Source organism: Theropithecus gelada, chromosome 11 (genome assembly GCF_003255815.1).
Source record: "Theropithecus gelada isolate Dixy chromosome 11, Tgel_1.0, whole genome shotgun sequence".
Lineage (NCBI taxonomy): Eukaryota > Metazoa > Chordata > Mammalia > Primates > Cercopithecidae > Theropithecus > Theropithecus gelada.
The window spans coordinates 69,719,073-69,740,372 of record NC_037679.1 but is presented as its reverse complement, the minus strand read 5'-3'; the positions used below and the strand labels follow the sequence as shown (position 1 = coordinate 69,740,372).

Here is a 21,300-nt window from a genome sequence, read left to right as displayed (position 1 = left end):
CTCAACCCATTGGCGGGTCCTGAATTCCATTGAGTGGGCTACAATCAACCTTTTAAGAAATGAAATAGGGCCGGGTGCATTGGCTCACACCTGTAATCCCAGCACTTTGGGAGGCCGAGGCAGGTGGATCACTTGAGGTCAGGAGTTTGAGACCAGCCTGGGTAACATGGAGAAACCCCATCTCTACTAAAAATACAAAAAATTAGCTAGGTGTGGTGGTGCACGTCTGTAGTTTCAGCTACTTCTGGGGCTGAGGTGGGAGGATCTCTTCAGCCCAGGTGGTTGAGGCTGCAGTGAGTCCTAATCATGGACTCAAAAAAAAAAAAAGAAAAGAAAAGTAAATAGAACAAAATGGAAAATAAGATCTCCTCACATAGTAACTTTAGGGCTAGTTATAGAATGTGTGTACACAAGTCAGTGTGTACTGAGAGGCAGGGTATGAAACGTGATTTCTTATTGAGAAACACTGCTCCAAACTCCCTTCCCAGCACGGGGCTTCGCCGGCTGTGAGAAAGGTGCAGGGCTGGGCAGTGTTCATGAGGGGTCCTGCAGGAGGAGGGGGCGCTGGACTGGGCAGCCTGGGTTGGAATCCTAGCCTCGCTTCTCACTGGCTGTGTGACCTGGGGCAAGTCACTGGCCTCGCTGTTCTCAGTCTCCTCATCCATAAACAGAGACATTGCAGTCCCTGCCCCATGGGCTTGTTACGGTATGTTAATGAAGGTCTTTGCACAGAGCTCAGAAAATATTAAACAGCAGGTATTCTAGGGATAGTTGCAATGATTACAGTTCCCACTCCTGTAAATATGTCCCATTAGTCTGCATGCAGCCCTGCCATTATCTCACCAGGCTGAGCGGCTCACCTATCAAGGCAGGAGGGTTCCTAACCCTATAGAAAAAGGAGAGAGCTGGGGACCATGGCTTTAGGAGGACCTGGGCCACCAGCTAAACCCCTCAGCCTGTAAGCAGCCCGTCCTGCCAGAGCTGATCAGCTGTCACGGTGGCTGTTTTCATGAACCTCAGACTTCCTCCCCACCCTAGAGAAGGAAAAGTTTCTACACTTATTTAAAGACTTCCCTGATTTTAAAAATAGGCCTTCCTCAGAACACAGATCCCCTGGGGCAGGAGGGGAGAAGTGCTGGGGCAGCTGAGCCTGCTGCTTGGAGTCCTCTTGCCTCCCCACAGAGAAGAGATTTGTTCAGGGGTTTCATTCCAGCTTCCACCATCCAGGAGGTATGTTCAGCAGGAGCCTGCAGTCTGCCAGGCACAGAGGTCATGCTGTGAACAGTTGGGCCACATGAGAGTGTGATGGGAAAGGCCTGGCTGGCTCCTGAGAGCTGGGACGAAGAAGAAGACAGAGGACAGGGTGAGAGGGGGTTGCACATTCTACGCAAAAGAAGTCACGTGTGCAAAGGCCCTGTGGTTGGAGAAACCAGCCAAGTATGAAAGGCTCAAAGGAGACAGTATGGCCAGAGTGGGGAGAGAGGTGAGAGGGAAGGTCAGCTGGGCAGATAGAGGCTACAGCGTGCAAACAGGAGTGAACTTCTGGAAGGCATTGGTGTCTCTTTTTTTTTTTTTTTTTTTTTAAAAAGAGACAAGGTCTCGCTCTATCACCCAGGCTGGAGTGCAGTGACGCGATCATAGCTCACTGCAGCCTCGACATTCTGGGCTCAAGTGATCCCCCTCTCTTAGTCTCCCAAGTAACTGGGACTGCAGGCGAGCACCACCACACCTAGTTAACTTTTAGATTTTTTTGTAGAGACGGGGGTCTCACTCTGTTGCCCAGGCTGGTCTTGAACTCCTGAACTCACGGATCCTCCCTCCTCTGCCTCCCAAAGTGCAAGGATTACAGGTGTATCTTGAGTGACTGCACCCAGCCAAAAGTTTTAAATAAGGGAGTGTGTCAGGGTCCCCGAGACCCTGTGCCCAGCATCAGTGACTCACTAGGAGGACCTGTGGGACTCGCATGCAGATGCGCTCCTGGTGCAGATTAATTACCATGAAAGGATTGAAATTAAAATCAGTAAAGGGAAAAGGCACGTGGGGTGAAGTTCAGAAGAAACCTGGCACAAGCTTCCAGAGCCCTCTCCTGGGTTGGAGGCAGAGGTCCTAGGGGTCACAATTCCTCCAGCAGGGAGTTGTGACAAGATGTGTGAAGTGTTTGCTAGCAGAGCAGTTCATTAGAGACCCAATGCCCAGAGTTTTCACTGGAGCTGGGCACAGAGGCACCCTCTGCCTGGCACTTAGAAAAGTTCCAGACTCTCCAAAGGAAAGTAGGAGTTCAGCATAAACCATGCTGTTTCCACAAGCAGTCTAGGCACAGTGAGCTGCTCTTATCAGGGAATGGTGGGAATTTTCCAGAAGTCCACGTTCCCAGATGCCAGTGGAGGCTAGGCAGGCCTGTCTGAGGAAGGCAGCCTCAGGCCTGCTGGGCTGGCCCTTTTCTGCACGGGGAGTGATGTAGTCATGCTTGGAGGGATGCTCTCCTGCAGCTGATAGAGAATGCAGCAGGGAAGGAGAGAGCAGAGAGGAGCTGCGACAGCCTCCAAGTGAGGTGGGGAGTTGGCCAGGGCAGTGGCAGAGGGTGGGGGAAGTAGGTGGCAGATCAGGGGTCACTTAGTTGCCGAAATGCACCAGGCTTAGTGCTGGATAGGGCTATAGAGGAGGGTGAGTGAAGCTAGGACAGGGGACAACTGCCCTGGCCCTGCCTGGGTGGCGTTAAGACCCTGGACCAGGAAGCAGCACACCTGGCTGCAAGTCTATGGACTGTCCACTGACAGGTGGTGGTTACCGTGTTGCAGGCCTCAGTTTGCTCCTCTGCTAAGGGAGGTAAGACTGTATCTCAGAACCTTGATCCCATCTCTTATTTATTTTATTATTATTATTATTGAGACAGAATCTTGCTCTATTGTCCTGGCTGGAGTGCAATGGCTTGATCTTGGCTCACTGCAACCTCCATCTCCCAGGTTCAAGCGATTCTCATGCCTCAGCCTCCCAAGTAGCTGGGATTATAGGCATGCACCACCCCCACCCCCACCTAATTTTTGTATTTTTAGTAGAGATAGAGTTTCACCATGTTGGCCAGGCTGGTCTTGAACTCCTGGGCTCAAGCCAGCCACCTGCCTCAGCCTCCCAAAGTGCTGGGATTACAGGCATGAGTCACCACTCCCAGTCCCATCTCTTAAAATATCATTTTTGTTACTTAAAAAAAAAAAAAAAATCTACTTTTCTGCCATTTTTTTCTCCGTATTGGCAGAGGAAAGAACAAAGCTGGTGGACTTGAGTTCCTGTGCGGGCTTCATCACTTACTTATGATTTTATGTTTTTTTGTTTTTTTGTTTATTTTGAGGTGGAGTCTTGCCCTGTCACCCAGGCTGGAGTGCAGTGGCACAATCTTGGCTCACTGCAACCTCTGCCTCCCGGGTTTGAGTGATTCTCCTGCCTCAGACTCCCAAGTAGCTGGGACTACAGGCACGTGCCACCACGCCTGGCTAATTTTTGTATTTTTAGTAGAGATGGGGTTTCCCCATGTTGGCCAGGCTGGGCCTGAACTCCTGACCTCAGGTGATCCACCAGCCTTGGCCTCCCAAAGCGCTGGGATTACAGGTATGAGCTACTGCACCCAGCCTTGTGTTTGTTTTTTAACAACTCTACATGAACATATGTATAGCATAATAAAACAGCAAACAGGTATATATTAGGTTGAATCATATGAAATTGTCCATTTCTTCTAGTTTTTATCTACAACGATGGCATTTTTAAGTCCTCTTTTATATCAGAAAAGTTTTCTTGAATTATATCTTTGTTCTAGCCTATTAATCTAATTTCCTTATTCAGGGATTCCAGTTATGAGTATATTGGTTCCTTCTCTTCCCACCCCCACTAAATACTTCATTCACCACTTAACTCCCTGCAGGCTGGATCTCACTCCAAAAATGGCAGTTTCTTAGGGATAAACGTTGTATTTGTTTTCATGCTGCTGATAAAAACATACCTGAGACTGGAAAGAAAAAGAGGTTTAATTGGACTTATAGTTCCACATGGCTGGCAAGGTCTCAGAATCATGGCAGGAGACAAAAGGCACTTACATGGTGGCAGCAATGATGAGAGAGAAGCAAAAGCAGAAACCCTGATAAACCCATCAGATCTTGTGAGACTTATTCTCTATCAAAAGAATAGCGTGGGAAAGATTGGCCCCCATGATTCTATTACCTCCCCCTGGGTCCCTCCCACAACACATGGGAATTCTGGAAGATACATTCAAGTTGAGATTTGGGTGGGGACATAGCCAAACTACATCATTCTGCCCCTGACCTCTCCAAATCTCATGTCCTCACATTTTGAAACCAATCACGCCTTCCTAACAGTCCCCCAAAGTCTTAACTCATTTCAGCATTAACCCAAAAGTCCACAGTCCAAAGTCTCATCTGAGACAAGGCAAGTCCTTTTGCCTATGAGCCTGTAAAAATCAAAAGCAAGCTAGTTACTTCCTAGATGCAATGAGGGTACAGGTATTGAGTAAATACAGCTGTTCCTAATGGGAGAAATTGGCCAAAACAAAGGAGGTACAAGGTCCATGCAAGTTTGAAATCCAGCAGGGCAGTCAAATTCTAAGGCTTCAAAATGATCTCCTTTGACTCCATGTCTCACATCCAGGTCAGGCTGATGCAAGAGGTAGGTTCCCATAGTCTTGGGCAGCCCCGCCCCTGTGGTTTTGCAGGTTATAACCCACCTTCTGGCTGCTTTCATGGGCTGAGGTTGAGTGTCTGCGACTTTTCCAGCTACATGGTGCAAGCTATTGGTGGATCTACAATTCTGGGGTCTGGAGGACTGTGGCCCTCTTCTCTCACAACTCTACTAGGTGATGCCCCAGAAGGTGCTCCCATCCCACATTTCCCTTCCGTGCTGCCCTAGCAGAGGCTCTCCATGAGGGCCCTGCCCCTGCAGCAAATTTTTGGCTGGGCATCCAGGCGTTTCCAAACATCTTCTGAAATCTAGGCAGAGGTTCCCAAACCTCAATTCTTGACTTCTGTGCATCTGCAGGCTCAACATCACATGGAAGCTGCCAAAGCTTGGGGCTTCCACCCTCTGAAGCCACGGCCTGAGCTGTACGTTGACCCCTTTCAGCTATAGCTGGAGCAGCTGGACACAGGGCACCAAGTCCCTAGGCCCATGAAACCATTTTTTCTCCTGGGCCTCCGGGCCTGTGATGGGAGGGGCCACTGTGAAGGTCTCTGACATGGCCTGGAGACTTTTTCCCAAGGTCCTGGTGGTTAACATTAGGCTTCCTGCTACTTATGCAAATTTCTGTAGCTGGCTTGAATTTCTCCTCAGAAAACGGGTTTTTCTTTTCTATCACATCATCAGGCTGCAAATTTTCCAAACTTTTATGCTTTGCTTCCCTTATGCAACTGAATGCCTTTAATAGCAGGCATTGAATGCTTTGCTGCTTAGAAATTTCTTCTGCCAGATACCCGAAATCATCTTTCTCAAGTTCAAAGCTCCACAAATCTCTATGGCAGGGGCAAAATGCTGCCAGCTCTTTGCTAAAACATACCAAAAGTTGCCTTTACTCCAGTTGCCAAAAAGTTCCTCATCTCCATCTGAGACCACCTCAGCCTGGACCTTATTGTCCAGATCACTATCAGCGTTTTGGGCAAAGTCATTTACGAGTCTCCAGGAAGTTCCACACTTTCCCACATTTTCCTGTCGTCTTCTGAGCCCTCCAAACTATTCCAACCTCTGCCTGATACCCAGTTCCAAAGTTGGTTCCACATTTTCGGATATCTTTTCAGCAATGTCCCACTCTACTGGTACCAATTTACTGTATTAGTTTTCACACTGCTGATAAAGACATACCTGAGACTAGGAAGAAAGAGGTTTAATTGGACTTACAGTTCCACATGGCTGGGGAGGCCTCAGAATCATGGCAGAGGTGAAAGGCACTTCTTACGTGATGGCAGCAAGAGAAAATTAGAAGCAAAAGCAGAAACCCCTGATAAACCCATCAGATCTTGTGAAACTGGTTCACTATCACGAGAATCACATGGGAAAGATTGGCCCCTGTGATTCAATTACCTCCCCCTGGGTCCCTCCCACAACTCATGGGAATTCTGGGAGATATCATTCAAGTTGAGATTTGGGTGGGGACACAGCCAAACCAAATCATATCTAATAGGTTTGGTATCAGCCAAACCTATTAGAAAAAAATGCAAAGTTTCACCCTCCAACCCAGTCCCTCCCTCCTCCGGGGAGTTGGGGCTGATTTTGTCAGTTTTCCCATAAATGTAGATTGAGGACCCCTTTCCCTGTCGGTGCATGAGGTCTGCAGGCCGGCCACACGGTGGTGTGGTGCTCTGTGGTGTGGGTCTTCCATGGCGTCCTGGGCAACAGACTTTGAGGTGGTTTCTAGTTTTGGGCTATTGAAGCAGGACTGGAGCGAGCACCCGTGTGCACGTGGGAGTCTCTTGTCAAGTCAGGCGATAAGGGCATTTTAAATGTTGATAGAAAATAAGGTAGCCATGGTGGCACGCACCTGTAGTCCTAGCTACTTGGGAGGCTGAGGCGGGAGGATTGCTTGAGCCCAGGAGTTTGAGGTTGCACTCCAGCCTGAACAACAAAATGAGATCCCATCTCAATAAAAAGGAAATAAAATTTTGATATAAATTGGTTTAGGGCCAATCCCCTCCTTTGTCTCCAAGGCTGGCACATCAGAGAGACTCAAATATTTTTTTCAAAAGATGAAAGGAACTGCCCTGTTACCCTCCTAGGAAGGGTACACCCATTTACATGCCCAACAGCTGGCATACAGGAGTGTCCACTTCCCTCTGCTTCTGTCACCCTGCCACAATGTGTGGCACGGTGTGACTTCAGGCAAGCGGTCTTGCCTCCCCAGGCCTCAGTTTCCCCTTCTGCAAAATGGAGAGACTGCACCTACCTGCCCTGCCTACTACTTAGGCACGTTAAAAGTATCAAGCAACAGCAGGTGGTGTGATCAGTGAGCTCTGAGTAAAAGGAGCAGCTGTCGCTGTTGTTGGCTGCAGAATCAGGCTTTCTCCAAGTGGTTTTGGGCCCTGAAGAGGTTGGCTTTCTTCTTGGAGTCCAGGACAAACGTGTGGCCCAGAAACATAAAGGGAAAAACAGTACTTGGTCTACAGACTACCCTGGCTAACTCGGGCACACGTCCTCTGTCCTGGTTTCCTGTGACTACTGTAACAAACTGCTACAAACTGGGGGCTTCAACAACAGGAACTCATTCTCACCAGTTCCAAAAACCAGAAGCCCAAACTCAAGGTGTTGGCAGGACTGGCTCCTGGAGGCTTTGGGATGGGAAGATCTGTCCCAGGCCTCCGTCCCAGCCTCTGGTGTTGCTGGCAGTCTTTGGCTTGTAGGCATATCACTCTGACCTCTGTGACTTCACGTGACCTTACCCTCTACGTGTCCTTTTCTCTCTTTTTTTTTTTTTTTTTTGGAGACCAAGTCTCATTCAGTCTCCCAGGCTGGAGTGCAATAGCATGATCTCGGCTCGCTGCAACCTCCTCAGTAGCTAGGATTACAGGCGCCTGCCACCACGCCTGGTTAATTATTTTATTTATTTTTAATTATTATTTATTATTTTATTATTATGATTATTTTTGACACAGAGTCTTGCTCTAACGCCCCGGCTGGAGTGCAGTGGCATGATCTCGGCTCACTGCAGCCTCTTGAGTTTAAGCGATTCTCCTGCTTCAGCCTCCTGAGTAGCTAGGATTACAGGTGCCCACCACCACGCCCAGCTAATTTTTGTATTTTTAGTAGAGACAGGTTTTCACTGTGTTGGCCAGGCTGGTCTCAAACTCCTGACCTCAGGCGATCTGCCCACCCTGGCCTCCCAAAGTGCTGGGATTACAGGCGTGAGCTACCGCGCCCGGCCAATTTTTGTACTTTTAGTAGAGACGGGGTTTCGCCATGTTAGCCATGCTGGTCTTGAACTCGTGACCTCAAGTGGTCCACCCACCTCGGCCTCCCAAAGTGCTGGGATTACAGGCGTGAGCTAACGTGCCCAGCCCCTTTTCTCTTTTTCTAAGGACACCAGTCACCGGATTTAGGGCCTACCCTAAATCCAGTATGATTTCATCTTAACATCTTTAGTTACATCTGCAAAGACCTACATTCCAAATAAGGTCACATTCTAAGGTTCCAGGGGGACAGGAATTGTTGGGGGGGGTGTGCACGATTCCACCTACTCTACCCTCTGAGCAGGTGGCTCTCCGGTCACTGGCTGCCTGGCTTTCTGTCAGCTGTGTTTTCTAGAACATAGTCTCCAAGTCATGGAGCCCAGGGGCAGATCCTGCTTTTCCAGTTCCCCACGGTGTGTGAGCTTGGACAAGGCCCCCCATCACCAGGACCCTAGAGGATGGCCTCAACCTCAGGGTTGTTAGGAGTTGAAATGAAATAGTGCGTGGAAGGAAGTTAACAGCATGCGGAGATGATATGAGATGTGATAAAATAAGCAACCATAGTAATACACGTTGCTGCCATTGTGTGTTGGAGTTTTGGGGTGAGGGTGGTAGTTAATATGCAAATCAAGTCCCCAAAAATAGCTCTGGGAGGGAACAGGGAAATAGAAACTGAAGGGACATCAGGCCATGGGAATTGGGAGTTGGCTGACTTTCTTAAAAAGTACCTTTTTCTCCGATTGTTGGATAATAATGAACTAGGGACTTTCCCCCTCCCACAGATGGCAGCTTCCGAGCCTGTAAAAACAGGCATCCACAAAATGCTTTTCTCTCCTTCACTTCTAGGTCTGTCTTCTTCACTTTCCCCTTCTCTCCCTGGTGGTAGTTTTTCTGGTCTAATACCTGTAAGAGAGGTCAGCAATATGTTTACCCTGAAGGAGCAGTGCCTAAGATTTTGTTCATTCATTCATTTATTAACCATTTCTTTTTTTTTTTTTTTTTTTTTTTTTTTTTGAGATGGAGTCTCGCTCTGTCACCCAGACTGGAGTGCAGTGGCGCGATCTTGGCTCACTGCAGCCTCAGCCTCCCAAGTAGCTGGGACTAAAGGCATGCGCCACCACGCCCGGCTAATTTTTGTATTTTTAGTAGAGATGGGGTTTCACCCTGTTGGTCAGGCTGGTCTCCAGTTCCTGACATCAGGTGATCTGCCCGCCTCGGCCTCCCAAAGTGCTAGGATTACAGGCATGCCCCACCATGCCCAGCCTCTTAACCATTTCTTGAACCTCTCCCTGTGACTGAGGAAGAGTCTCTGCCCTCCCAGCGTTCGCAGCCCAGTGTGGTGGGGACAGTGTCCCAGTAGTTGTTAAGATGGTGTGACGTACACCCCAACCGGGATGAGGGAAAATTAAGGAAGGCCTCCCAGGGAAGGTAAAATCTAGGTATAAGACCTGGAAGATAGATGGGATGGGGACAGGCCATGCGGAGTCCTGGAAGCAAGAGAGCATGGTCCGCTCTAGAACTACAAGTTCCATGTGGCTGGAGGATGGCAGAGGCAGGGTGCTAGGAAGGAATAAGGCTGGCAGGGAGACCAGGGTCTGGGGAAGCCAAGAGAGCTGGGACTTGATCCCAAAGGCAGTTGTGGGCATGGGGATCGCTGCACAGCAGGGACACAGTCAGGTTGGCATTGGAGAAGGAGGACCCTGGCCACAGGGAGGTGGAGGGAGGGTCAGGGCAGGCTCTGGGGAGGGAGAGGGCACGATGGAGTGCCAGCTGGGTTCAGGAAGTGAAACTGATAGGGTGTGAGGGAGAGGGAGGAGCCAAGGACGATTTTCTGTTCTTGGCCTGGGCAGACAGGTGGAAGTGACAGCATGCCCTAGGGGATGTGGAAGGAGGAGTGGACTGGGAGAGAAAGGTAAGAAATCAGTTCAAGTGGGTCACAGCAAACCAATGACCCAGCAGGATCTTGAACATCAGATTGGAGTCTTTGATTTGAATGTGAACCGCATCAAAAACACAAGTGTGCTAAGACCCGCAAAGAGAGAGTCACCGGCTCGAGGACAGGGTCAGGACTGAGGTCACCAGGACTCCTGGTGCGGGGCAGGGACATGGTACAGGAGGCTGAGGAGGGCAGCCAGAGATGGGAGGAGAAGCAGGGGGCGAGATTGCCAAGCAGAGCAGATTCAACAGCGTCAAAGAGTATGGGACAGTCAGGCAGGCTGGAGTCACGGTCACAGGCTTTGATATGGAAAGGTGACCTCAGAGGAGCATCAGAGTACAGTGGGGACAGCAAGGAGTCTTGCACAGGAGATGGAGCTGTGAGGGTGTCCCGCATCAGCAACTCCACCTGTAGACTTTTGGGGTTATAAGTGACAGAAACACAGCTCAGTGTCACTTAAGCCACAAAGCGGCTGTATCCGCTCATGTAACTTAACAGCCTGAGGGATGCAGAGGCAGGCAGTGGGCAGAGAAGTGAAATATCCAAGGATGTGATGAAGCTGGAGGAGAGGAGTTTGAGGATTTTTTGTTTTCTTTTTTTGAGACAGCCTCACTCTGTCGTCCAGGCTGGGGTGCAGTGGCGTGATCTTGGCTCACTGCAACCTCTGCCTCCTGGATTCAAATAATTCTCGTGCCTCAGCCTCCCAAGTAGCTGCGATTACAGGTGCCCACCACCACGCCTGGCTGTTTTTTGTGTTTTTAATAGAGATGGGGTTTTGCCACATTGGTCAGGCTGGTCTCAAACTCTTGACCTCAAGTGATCCGCCCATCTCGGCCTCCCAAAGTGCTGGAATTGCAGGTGTGAGCCACCGCGCCCAGGCGAATTTTTGTTGTTAAGGGATAATCATAGCTGGCACTTCCAGAGCTGGGGGCTGCTCCGAGCCAGGCACCAAGGTAGGTGCTCTGTGCGCCACACTGGATCAGTCTGTCCATGAATGCCAGGAGTCCGGGGTGCATGGTGAAGCTGCTGAGGCCCACCACATTCTCTTGATTAGCCCTATCTTTGCCCTTTTCTGGAACTTTTCTGCTTCTGGCATGACAGACTCTTGACTGAAAACCAGAAATGTTTTCTGCTCTGCTGAGTGCCCTAGATATTTTCATCCCAAATTACTAAAAGTTGCTTCTTCACTGGTTGCAAGGTTTCAGAAAGAAAAATTTCCTCTTCTGTAAAATATAAATGCGGTTTTTGCAAAGTACCTTGAGGTTCCCACCCTACTGAGAAATAGGACAGGCTGCTCTTGTCTGCCAGGTAAGGTGTTTCCAAAGGAAAGTATGGAGTCAGGCGTGGTGGCCCATGCCTGTAATCCCAGCGCTTTGGGAGGCCGAGGCGGGTGGATCACTTGAGCCCAGGAGTTTGAGACCAGCCTGGGCAACATAGCAAAACCCTGCCTCTACAAAAAAAACCAAACAATAAAAAATTAGCCAAGTGTGATGGTATGTGCCTGTAGTTCCAGCTACTCAGAGGCTTTTGTGGGAGGATCGCTTGATCCCGGGAGGTCAAGGCTGTGGTGAACCGTGATTGCACACTACACTCCAGCCTGGGTGACAGAGCGAGACCTTGTCTCAAAAAAGGGAATTATGGCCAGGCACGGTGGCTCACACCTGTAATCCCAGCACTTTGGGAGGCCGAGGCGGGTGGATCACCTGAGGCCAGGAGTTCGAGACCAGCTTGGCCAACATGGTGAAACCCCATCTCTACTAAAATTACAAAAATTAGCCAGGCATGGTGGCAGGCACCTGTAATCCCAGCTACTTGGGAGGCTGAGGCAGGAGAATCGCTTGAACCTGGGAGGCGGAGGTTGCAGTGAGCTGAGATCGTGCTACTGCACTCCAGCCTGGGGGATGAGAACAAGACTTCATCTAAAAAAAAAAAAAAAAGAAGGAGTTATGGCCAGTGGCTGCCTGGAGAGCTTAAGTATATCCTGGCCCTGGCCGTGGCCAGCCCTGGGAGTTCAGAGACATTTGGTCTGGCCGAGATGAGCCCAGCGTGGGAGATGAGGTATCAGTGCCCTCAGCCAACAGGTGCATGATGGGCTTCTGCCCAAGGTCATATGTCACACAAGAATTGGGGGACACAGACCCTGACTTCATGGAGGGTAAATGCTAGTGAGGAGGGAGAAGGAATAAATATATGACTGCACAAAACAGTTTCTAGTTAGAAACTAGCATAAGGGCTCTCAAAGGAAAAGTGGGAAGAGAAGTTATAAATGGAAGGGGAACTGATTTAGATTTTAGGGGTCAGGGAGGGTCTTTTTGAGGAACTGACATTTTAGCTGAAGTTTCAAGCAGAAGTAAGAGTAAGCGAAGCTCGGAGTGGGGAGAAGAGCATTCCAGGTTGAGGGAACAGCCTGCATGATGGTTCAGTGTGGAGCATCAGAGGGATAGAAGAGTGGCTGGAGTGTGGCAAGGAAGCTGTGGGGAAGGAGACATGCCGATTCCTGGAGGGCCATGAACTACAGGTACACATATGTTAAACTAGTAGATATGGTCCCTGGGGCTCTGTTTATTTTTCCTTTCAGCTTTTTTTTCTCCCTGTGTTTCCAGTTGATGTTTTCTATTAAGTTCGTTGATCTTTTCTTTGGTAATATAAGTCGTTAAGCCCATCCATTGATTTTTCATTTCATATATATACTTTTCAGTTCTAAAATATCCATCTGGATCAGGGTTGGGTTTTTTTTTCCCCCTTCTTTTTTTGTGGGATGGAGTTTCACTTTTGTTGCCCAGGCTGGCGTGCAATGGTGCAATCTCTGCTCACCACAACCTCCTTCTCTCGGGTTCAAGCGATTCTCCTGCCTCAGCCTCCTGAGTAGCTGGGATTACAGGCATGTGCCACGATGCCTGGTTAATTTTGTATTTTTAGTAGAGATGGGGTTTCTCCATGTTGGTCAGGCTGGTCTCAAACTCCCGACCTCAGGTGATCCGCCCACCTCGGCCTCCCAAACTGCTGGGATTACAGGAGTGAGCCACCGTGCTCAGCCATCTGGATCTTTTTTGTAGATTCCATTTCTCTATTAAGATTTTTATTTGTTCCCTCATTAAGTTTATGTTTTCTTTGAAATTCTTGAATATATTTTTGTAATATCTGTTTTCAAGTCTTTGTTGGCCAGTTCTATCATTTCTATCCACTTTTAGTCTTTTTTTTTTTTTTTTGAGATGGAGTTTCACTCTTGTTGCCCAGGCTGGAGTGCAATGGCGCAATCTCGGCTTACCGCAACCTCTGCTTCCTGGGTTCAAGCAATTCTCTTGCCACAGCCTCCCGAGTAGCTGGGATTAGAGACATGTGCCACCATGCCCAGCTAATTTTGTATTTTTGGTAGAGATGAGGTTTCTCCATGTTGGTCAGGTTGGTCTCGAACTCCCGACCTTAGGTGATCTGCCCACCTCAGCCTCCCAAAGTGCTGGGATTACAGGCGTGAGCCACCGCGCCCAACTATTCTGAGTCTTCTATTAGCTGATTTTTCTATTAGTTGTGGGCCACATTTTTCAGCTTTATCTGTCTAGTAATTTTTATTGTATGCCAGACAGTATGCATCTATGAGGTTGAGTTTATGTTGTTGTCTTCCTAATAGAGTATTGAGTTTTGTTCCAACAGGCAGTTAATTTACTTGGGTATCAGCTTGTTCATTTCAAGGCTTATTTTTAAGCTTTGTTGGGATGAGTGTAATGTGGCCCTTCCTATAAAGCTAGATTAGGTCTACTTATAAGGCCATGATTTTTCTGGGATTTCTGCTGAATGCTTAGGGTGTTCAATAAGGTCTCTCTACTCTGGCTGTTGGGAACTCACATATCTCCCAACCCAGTCCTATGTAATCTCTGGTAGTTGTTCAGCTCACAGCACCCCAAGGTTTTTTGGGTTTTTTTTTCCTGAAAGTTATATTTTTCCCTGCCTCATGAAATCTTGTTCCATATACACGATGTTTAGGACTCAGCCAAAGTCCATATTTTTGGATCTCCTCCTTTGCATAGCTTTCCTATTTCTGGTACATTGCCATGCAGATTCCTGAGGGGAGGGAGCCTCAATAGCTTTGAACTCTAGTCTTTGCCTTCACAGTCCAGAAAGTACCTCCAGGCACAAAGGCAGGGTGATTGTGGGGTGTGCCTCATTCATTTTTCTTCTCTAAGGGATCACAGTAAATTTCACATATTTTATCCAGTTTTATAATTGGTTATGGCAGGAGGGATAATCTGTTTAGTTACTCTATAGTGTAATAAGGCCAGAAGCAGAAATCTCATTCTTGTGTATGTTTACACTCATGCTTTTATACATTCTAAAACAGTATATAATATTTTCCATGTATTTAACATTTTTGCTTAAGTGTTATGACATTGTTATTATTCTTCCATATCTTTCTTTTATAATCAACATTTTTTAGGAGCTGTCCACATTGCTAGATTCATTGTTGCTTAACAAACATTTCAATATTATTGAGTGTCTGCTAAGTGCGAGGCATTGTTCTAGGTGCTGGGTATACAGTTGTACTTGATACTTAAATGTAAGCCAGGCACAGTGGCATGTACCTGTAATCCCAACTACTCGAGAAGCTGAGGCTGGAAGGTTGCTTTAGCCCAGGAATTTAAGACCAGCCTGGGCAACATAGCAAGACCCCATCTCTAAAAAAAAAATTGTTTTGATTAGCCAGATACAGTATAGTGTGCCATAGTCTGAACTACCTGGGAGGTTGAGGCAGGAGAATTGCTTGAGCCCAGGAATTCAAGACTGCAGTGAGCTATGATTGCACCCCTGCATCTAACCTGGGTGATAGAGTGAGATCCTCTTTAAAAAAAGAAAAGAAAAGAAAATTAAATGTAAGGTCTTCCTCTAAAGTATCCACTGACCAAAAGAAACTAGCAGGAAACAACCACTGAGGTAGGAGGAAAACCAGGAGACTGTGGCATCCTAGAAGCCACTGAAGGAAGCGTTTGAAGAAAGAAGTGATTGGTCTACCGTGTTCAGTGCTGCCGAGTGGGTACACATGGGCATCACCAGTGACATACTGAGATGCAGTTAATTCATTTTAACTGCTGTATAGTGTCCCATCACATGAACAGAGAATATTCATTCCTCTATCTCCCACATTTAGGTGAATTTTCTTTTTCTTTTTTCTTTTTTGAGACAGAGTCTTGCTCTGTTGCCCAGGCTGGAGAACATGGCTTACTGCAGCCTCGTCCTCCCAAGCTCAAGCAATCCTCCTGCCTCAGCCTCCCAAGTAACTGGGACTACAGGTGTGCTACCCTGCCTGGATAATTTTTTTTTATTATTTTTCTAGAGACAGGGTCTTGCCATATTGCCCAGGCTGGTCTCAGCTCCTGGGCTCAAGCAGTCCTCCCACCTCAGCCTTCCAAAGTGTGGGGATTACAGGTGTGAGCTACCACACCTGCCCAACTAGGTGAATATTTGCAATAAACGTTTTTGAACATGTCACCAATTTGCGCACATGTGCCCAAGTTTCTCTTTGGACCCTATGTAGGGATAGAATCACTAGATCATTCAGAAAGATACGCACAATTTCAGCTTGACAAGATCATGCCAGATTTCTCCTCAAAACGATGGTGCTGGTGCCTATAGAACTTCAGTAGTCAAGAGACCCCATTGCTTCACGCCCTCACCAATATTTGATATAGATTTTAAGACTCTTGCCAACCTGAGGAGTGAAAAGATGTGCCGTTGTTACTTCACTCTGCGTTTTTCTCAGTATTATTGGGGATAAGCATCTTGGCTATTTGAGTTTTCTCTTACATGACCTGCCTGTTAACGTCCACTGCCCAGTTTTCCATGGAGTTTTTCTTTCTCTTTTTGGTTTATAAGATTTCTTTATATATTCTGGTTACTAAGTCTTTGTCTATCAAATACATTGCAAATATTTATCCCAGTCTGTGGTGTCCCAGTCTGAGGTATGTCTTTTAACTTCATAGGTTGTGTGTGTGTGTGTGTGTGTGTGTGTGTGTGTCATAGTAAAGTTTATAGTTTTGATGCGGTCAAATCTATGGATTTTGTGTTTGCTTTTGTGTTGTTCGTTTGTGTTTTGAGACAGGTCTCAACCTGTCGCCCAGGCTGAAGTGCAGTGGCGTGATCTCAGCTCACTGCAACCTCTGCCTCCCAGCTTCAAGTGATTCTGGGGCCTCAGCCTTCTGAGTAGCTGGGATTACAGGCATGCGCCACCATACCCAGCTAATTTTTGTATTTTTTGTAGAGATGGGGTCTCGCCGTGTTGGCCGGGCTGGTCTCAAACTTCTGACCTCAGGCAATCCACTTGCCTTAGCCCATGGGATGAGTGCTGGGATTACAGGCATGAGCCACCGCGCCCAGCGGTGTTTCAAAAAAAAAAAAATAGTGTTTTTAAAAAAAAAACTTTTTGTGGTGTTTTGTGTTATTTAAGCAATCTTCCCTATCCTAAGCTCATGAAGTTACTGGCCTAAGACTTTTTAAGTTGTTCCTTTTTAAATACACTTTACACACTGATGAAAGTGCATCTCAGATGTATTCTGTGTCGGGGGCAAGGTGGGGAATGGATTTTTTTTCCTATTGAGAAAGCCAGGTGTCCCAGCCTCTCCAGCCTTTCTTTCTCGTGAGTCTGGACTGCCACCCCATCTCCTCTAGGCTCCCTCAGGGACATTGGGCTCTCTCTTCCCAATGAGGTAGGAGTAGTCCCAATGAGTAGTCATGTAGCCTGCTCTTGCACTCATACCTATACATTTCAATTATTTAACTTTACGTAAAATTTGATACCTGGTAGGGCAAGTGGGTAAAGTGGAGAAAGGGCACAGGGATATTTGCTTTTGCTTTAAACAACTGTCTGTGTGAATAACGCTGGCTGAACTTGGAAAATGTCCATCTGCCACGCGCCTGTCATGATGTGTGGCGTGATGAGTGGGGATCTCATGACTTCTCTGTGAAACTCTGGGTACTTTTACTTTTGGCTTCCCCTCCCCACGCCCTGCCCACTGGCCCCCCCAGTTTCCAGGTTGTGATGTCTCTGAACCTTGGGGCGGCCCTTCCGGTATTCACACGTGGGCCTGTAGCGGGTGTTTTGGGACCAGGCTGCAGTACTGATTCCGTTGGTTACCACCAACCAGACCACAGCGACAGGCCTGCTGGGGGCAGGAGTTTCCTGTTGCCTCATAGACACCGAGACCGTGGATTCCAAAAATAAAAGCACGAGAAACCACCGTGACCTCATGGTCTCTGCTCGCAGGGGTTTCTGAGCACCCGGGACCATCTTCACCTGCAGTGGCCTGGCCCGGCCTGGGCCATGTGGGCTCTGAGTGGCCCAGAGGGCCCCAGAGCCACCTGCCTGAAGCTCTTGCTCTCTGTCCCCGCCCTCTAGGCAGTCACCCGCAGGGCCAAGGTGGCTCCCGCTGAGAGGATGAGCAAGTTCTTAAAGCACTTCACGGTCGTAGGGGACGACTACCATGCCTGGAACATCAACTACAAGAAATGGGAGAATGAAGAGGACGAGGAGGAGGAGGAGCAGCCGCCACCCACACCAGCCTCAGGCGAGGAAGGCAGAGCTGCAGGCCCTGACGCTGCCCCCGCCCCTGGCCCCACGCCCAGGGCCCCCCTTGACTTCAGGGGCACGTTGAGGAAACTGTTCATCTCCCACAGGTTTCAGGTAAGTGGGACAGGAGTCCGGGATGCCCAGAGCTGGCAGGAGAGCCATCAGGGAATGTGAGGCAGGCGGCCGGGCTGAGCCCATTTGGCCACTGCCTCATTCATTCTATGAGTGTTTGCCCAGCACCTACCACGTGCCGGGGACCCTGTACTGCACTGGGCATGTGGCAGGCAGATCTCAAGTTGTCAGGGAGAAAAGAGTCATGATCCAAAAGGAAAGGGTCCACCAATGGATGAGTGTGAAATCGAATGTGTTCTATCCGTACAGTGGAATATGATTCCAACATCAAAAGCAAAGAAGTGCTGATCCATGCCACAATGTGAATGAACCTTGAAAACATGGTGCTGAGGGAAAGAAGCCAGACACAAAAGGCCAGAGTGTAAGATTCCATTGATACAAAACGTCTAAGGACAGGCAAATCCATAGAGACAGGAAGCAGATTGGCGGCTGCCACAAGTGGGAGTGTTTCCATTTGAGGAGATGAAAATGTTCTGGAATTATAGTGGTGATGGTTACACAACCTTGTGAATGGACTTAATGCCACTAAATTTTATGCCAACTTTAAAATGGCATATTTTACGTTATGCAAATTTTACCACACACAAAGTAAATAAAGGGTAAATAACAGAGACAGAAAGAACACTCATCCGTTCACTCTGCAAACACTCAGTGCCAGAGGCTCCCCTGCCTCATGGAGACCCATCCTGCTGGGGGCCTCAGTCTCTCTTGTGGAGTGATGCCCAAAATACCTGGCTGTCCTGGCCTTAGCCCACTGCTGATAGCCTCCAGGTGTGGTTGCAGGGAGAAAGCAGAGCTGGGGTGGTCCTCACAGACGAGCGAAGGGAACTGAACTTTCTATGGAGTTCAAGCAATTCTCCTGCCTCAGCCTCCCAAGTAGCTGGGATTACAGGCTCCTGCCACCACACCTGGCTAATTTTGCATTTTTAGTAGAGACAGGGTTTCACTATGTTGGTCAGGCTAGTCTTGAACCCCTGACCTCAGGTGATTCACCCACCTCAGCCTCCCAAAGTGCCAGGATTACAGGTCTTAGCCACCGTGCCCGGCCAACTGTCCTGCCATTGACTGATTGATTGATTGGTTTGAGACAGAGTCTTGCCCTGTCACCCAGGCTGGAGTCACCCAGGCTGGATCTCAGCTCACTGCAACCTCTGCTTCCTGGGTTCAAGCTATCCTCCTGCCTCAGCCTCCCAAGTAGCTGGGATTACAGGCACCCGCCACCACATCTGGCTAATTTTTGTATTTTTGGTAGAGAATGGGTTTCACCATATTGGGCAGGCTGGTCTCAAACTCCTGACCTCAAGTGATCCACCCATCTCAGCCTCCCAAAGTGCTGGGATTACAGGCATGAGCCACTCTGCCTGGCCATGTCCTGCCATTTAGAAGGGCTTTTATTATTTTTTTTTTAAGAGATAGGATCTTGCTATGTTGCCCAGGCTGGTCTCGAATTCCTGGTCTCAAGTGATCCTCCCATCTTGGCCTCCCAAAGTGCTGTGATTACAGGTGTGAGCCACCATACATGGTCTAGAAAGACATTTCTGATTTTGAAGGACAAATGCAAGTGGAGTCTGGTCAGCCCTCTCTAGACCCCATCCCCAACCCCAACATGGCAGAGCCTATGTCTGGGTGCCTAGAAGTCCATTCAAGTCCTGGGAGGGCACAGGCCTGGGGACCACAGGGAAGCACACAGTTCTCAAAGGTGGGCATTTGGAGGATGCTACTGCAGGTGTCCCCAAACAAAATAGACCTGTCCCTCCTTAGAGCCTGTCCCTCTTCTGGAAGCAGGGAAATGCAGCCCTTGCATCTTCTATCACTGACTTTATTCCAGGGTAAAAGATTAAAAAAAATTATTTTGGTCTTTTTTTCCCCCACTCTTGTGTGGCTGAAAGCAGCGAAGCAAGAGAGCTGACATGCCAGAGCGCCTGGCGGCCCAGCTCCTCTGTGGCTGTGATGGGAAAGGAAACATGCTATTAAGTTTTGGGGGTTGAAATCCCAAACCCTCAATTTCAGGAGCAGAAGGAAGGAACCAGCTTCCTTGCAGCTGCAAGGGGAGCCCTGGGCCGCCCCCTCAGGATGTTCCCCTCCTCCCTGGGCTTAGGGCTGGGGACTGGCCCCTGAGCTGGGACCCCCAGAGACACTCCTGCTGGGGAAAAAGACGAATGCCTGTCATAAAGTGAGTGGAGGTGTTTATTCACCTACCCAACAGTCACTTATTGAGCACCTGCTGTGTACAGTGACAAATGTGGCAGACACATCTTTGCCCTCATTGAGGATTTGGCAGGCTGCAGAGAGGCAGGAATGATGGGAGCCATCACTGAGACACACATTGGTTACAGATGGAGAGAAGCCCTCCTCAGGGAGGAGGGAGGCTTTGAGAGGTCCTGGGGGTGGGGGACTGATCAGGGACTGGAGTTGGAGGAGGTGACACCTGCATGCTGAGCAGGAGTGAACCCCGTGGATGGATGGCGTGGGAGGCTTCCAGGTAGAGGGGCTTCCTTTGCCAAGGACTTGCAGCATTGGAGGAATTGAGAAGGGTGCACGTGGATTGGGTGTGGGTGCTGCCAGCAGGCAATTGGCAAGAGAAGAGGCCAGGGAAGGTCATCCACGGGTTGTGGGGTACCTTTGAAAGCTCTAAGTGTGTGGGTGGGGGATCAGATTTGTAGAGGGACTCAGTGGCAGCAGTGAGGCCACACTGGAGTAGGCGGGGAGGCTCAGAGGTTGTGGTTTCTGCAGGTAGGATCGGCATCCAGGAAGCTCCTGGGATCCCTTTCTTGAGTGGTTTGAGATGGCCAAGGTGCTTGATATATTGTTAACTGCGGTCCCTTCTTACATGGGATGGCACCACCAAGGGAGAGAATACAGGGGGTGATTCAGGGCCCAAGGAAGCCATGAATGACAGGACAGAGTTGAGCCAAGGGAAGGTGGTCCCAGGAGTCAGGGAGCTTTTTTATTCCCATGTACCGCAGGCCAGCCCTGTGCTAAGCGTTCTTCATACTTCACTCACATCATGCTCCCATTGTTGCTCTGGGGTAGAAAATGTGGCCCACTCCATTTTCCCCGTGAGGACAGTGAAGGTTCCAGCGATGAGAGATGTGCCCAAGGTCCAGGCAGATGGGGGAGCTGGGAGCTGAGCCCAGGACTGGCCGCCCCACAGCGCGGACTCTGCAGTCTTTGCCAGGGTGAGGATTTGGAATAAAGCAGCTTCTCTGAATTCTCAGCAATTTTCCTTGTGACCTGGTTCCCCTCAGAAGCAACACTCCCTGTGAACTGGCAGATTCAGGGCCCCGGGGATGAATTTTCATAGAGGCCAGGGTTATTATCCAGGCATCGTAGTTTTGTGACCTTGGGTTGGTCTGTCTCTCATTTTTCTTTTGCATTGTTTTTTAAATTGAGGTGAGATTCACGTAACAATCATTTTTAAGTAAATGATTCTGTGGCATTTATTTAATACATTCACAGTGTTGTACAAGTCACCACTATCTACTTCCAGAGCATTTTCTTTTTTTTCTTTTTTCTTTTTGAGACGGAGTTTTGCTCTTGTTGCCCAAGCTGGACTGCAATGATGTGATCTCGGCTCACTGCAACCTCTGCCTCCTGGGTTCAAGCATTCTCCTACCTCAGCCTCCCAAATGGCTGGGATTATAGGCACATGCCACCATGCCCAGCTAATTTTCTGTACTTTTAGTAGAAATAGGGTTTCACTATGTTAGCCAGGCTGGTCTCGAACTCCTGACCTCAGGTGA

General features: G+C 48.7%; 1 protein-coding gene across 2 annotated transcripts in view; it reads left to right on the top strand.

Annotated features, from left to right (window-relative positions):
• Nucleotides 1-21,300, top strand: part of HVCN1 (hydrogen voltage gated channel 1) — a 40,164-nt gene that overhangs the window by 10,281 nt on the left and 8,583 nt on the right. For both annotated transcript variants that reach the window (XM_025401941.1, XM_025401942.1), the window contains one exon: nucleotides 17,255-17,539. In XM_025401941.1, coding sequence (XP_025257726.1) covers nucleotides 17,255-17,539 — 285 coding nt within the window. The remainder of the gene's footprint in view (nucleotides 1-17,254; nucleotides 17,540-21,300) is intronic.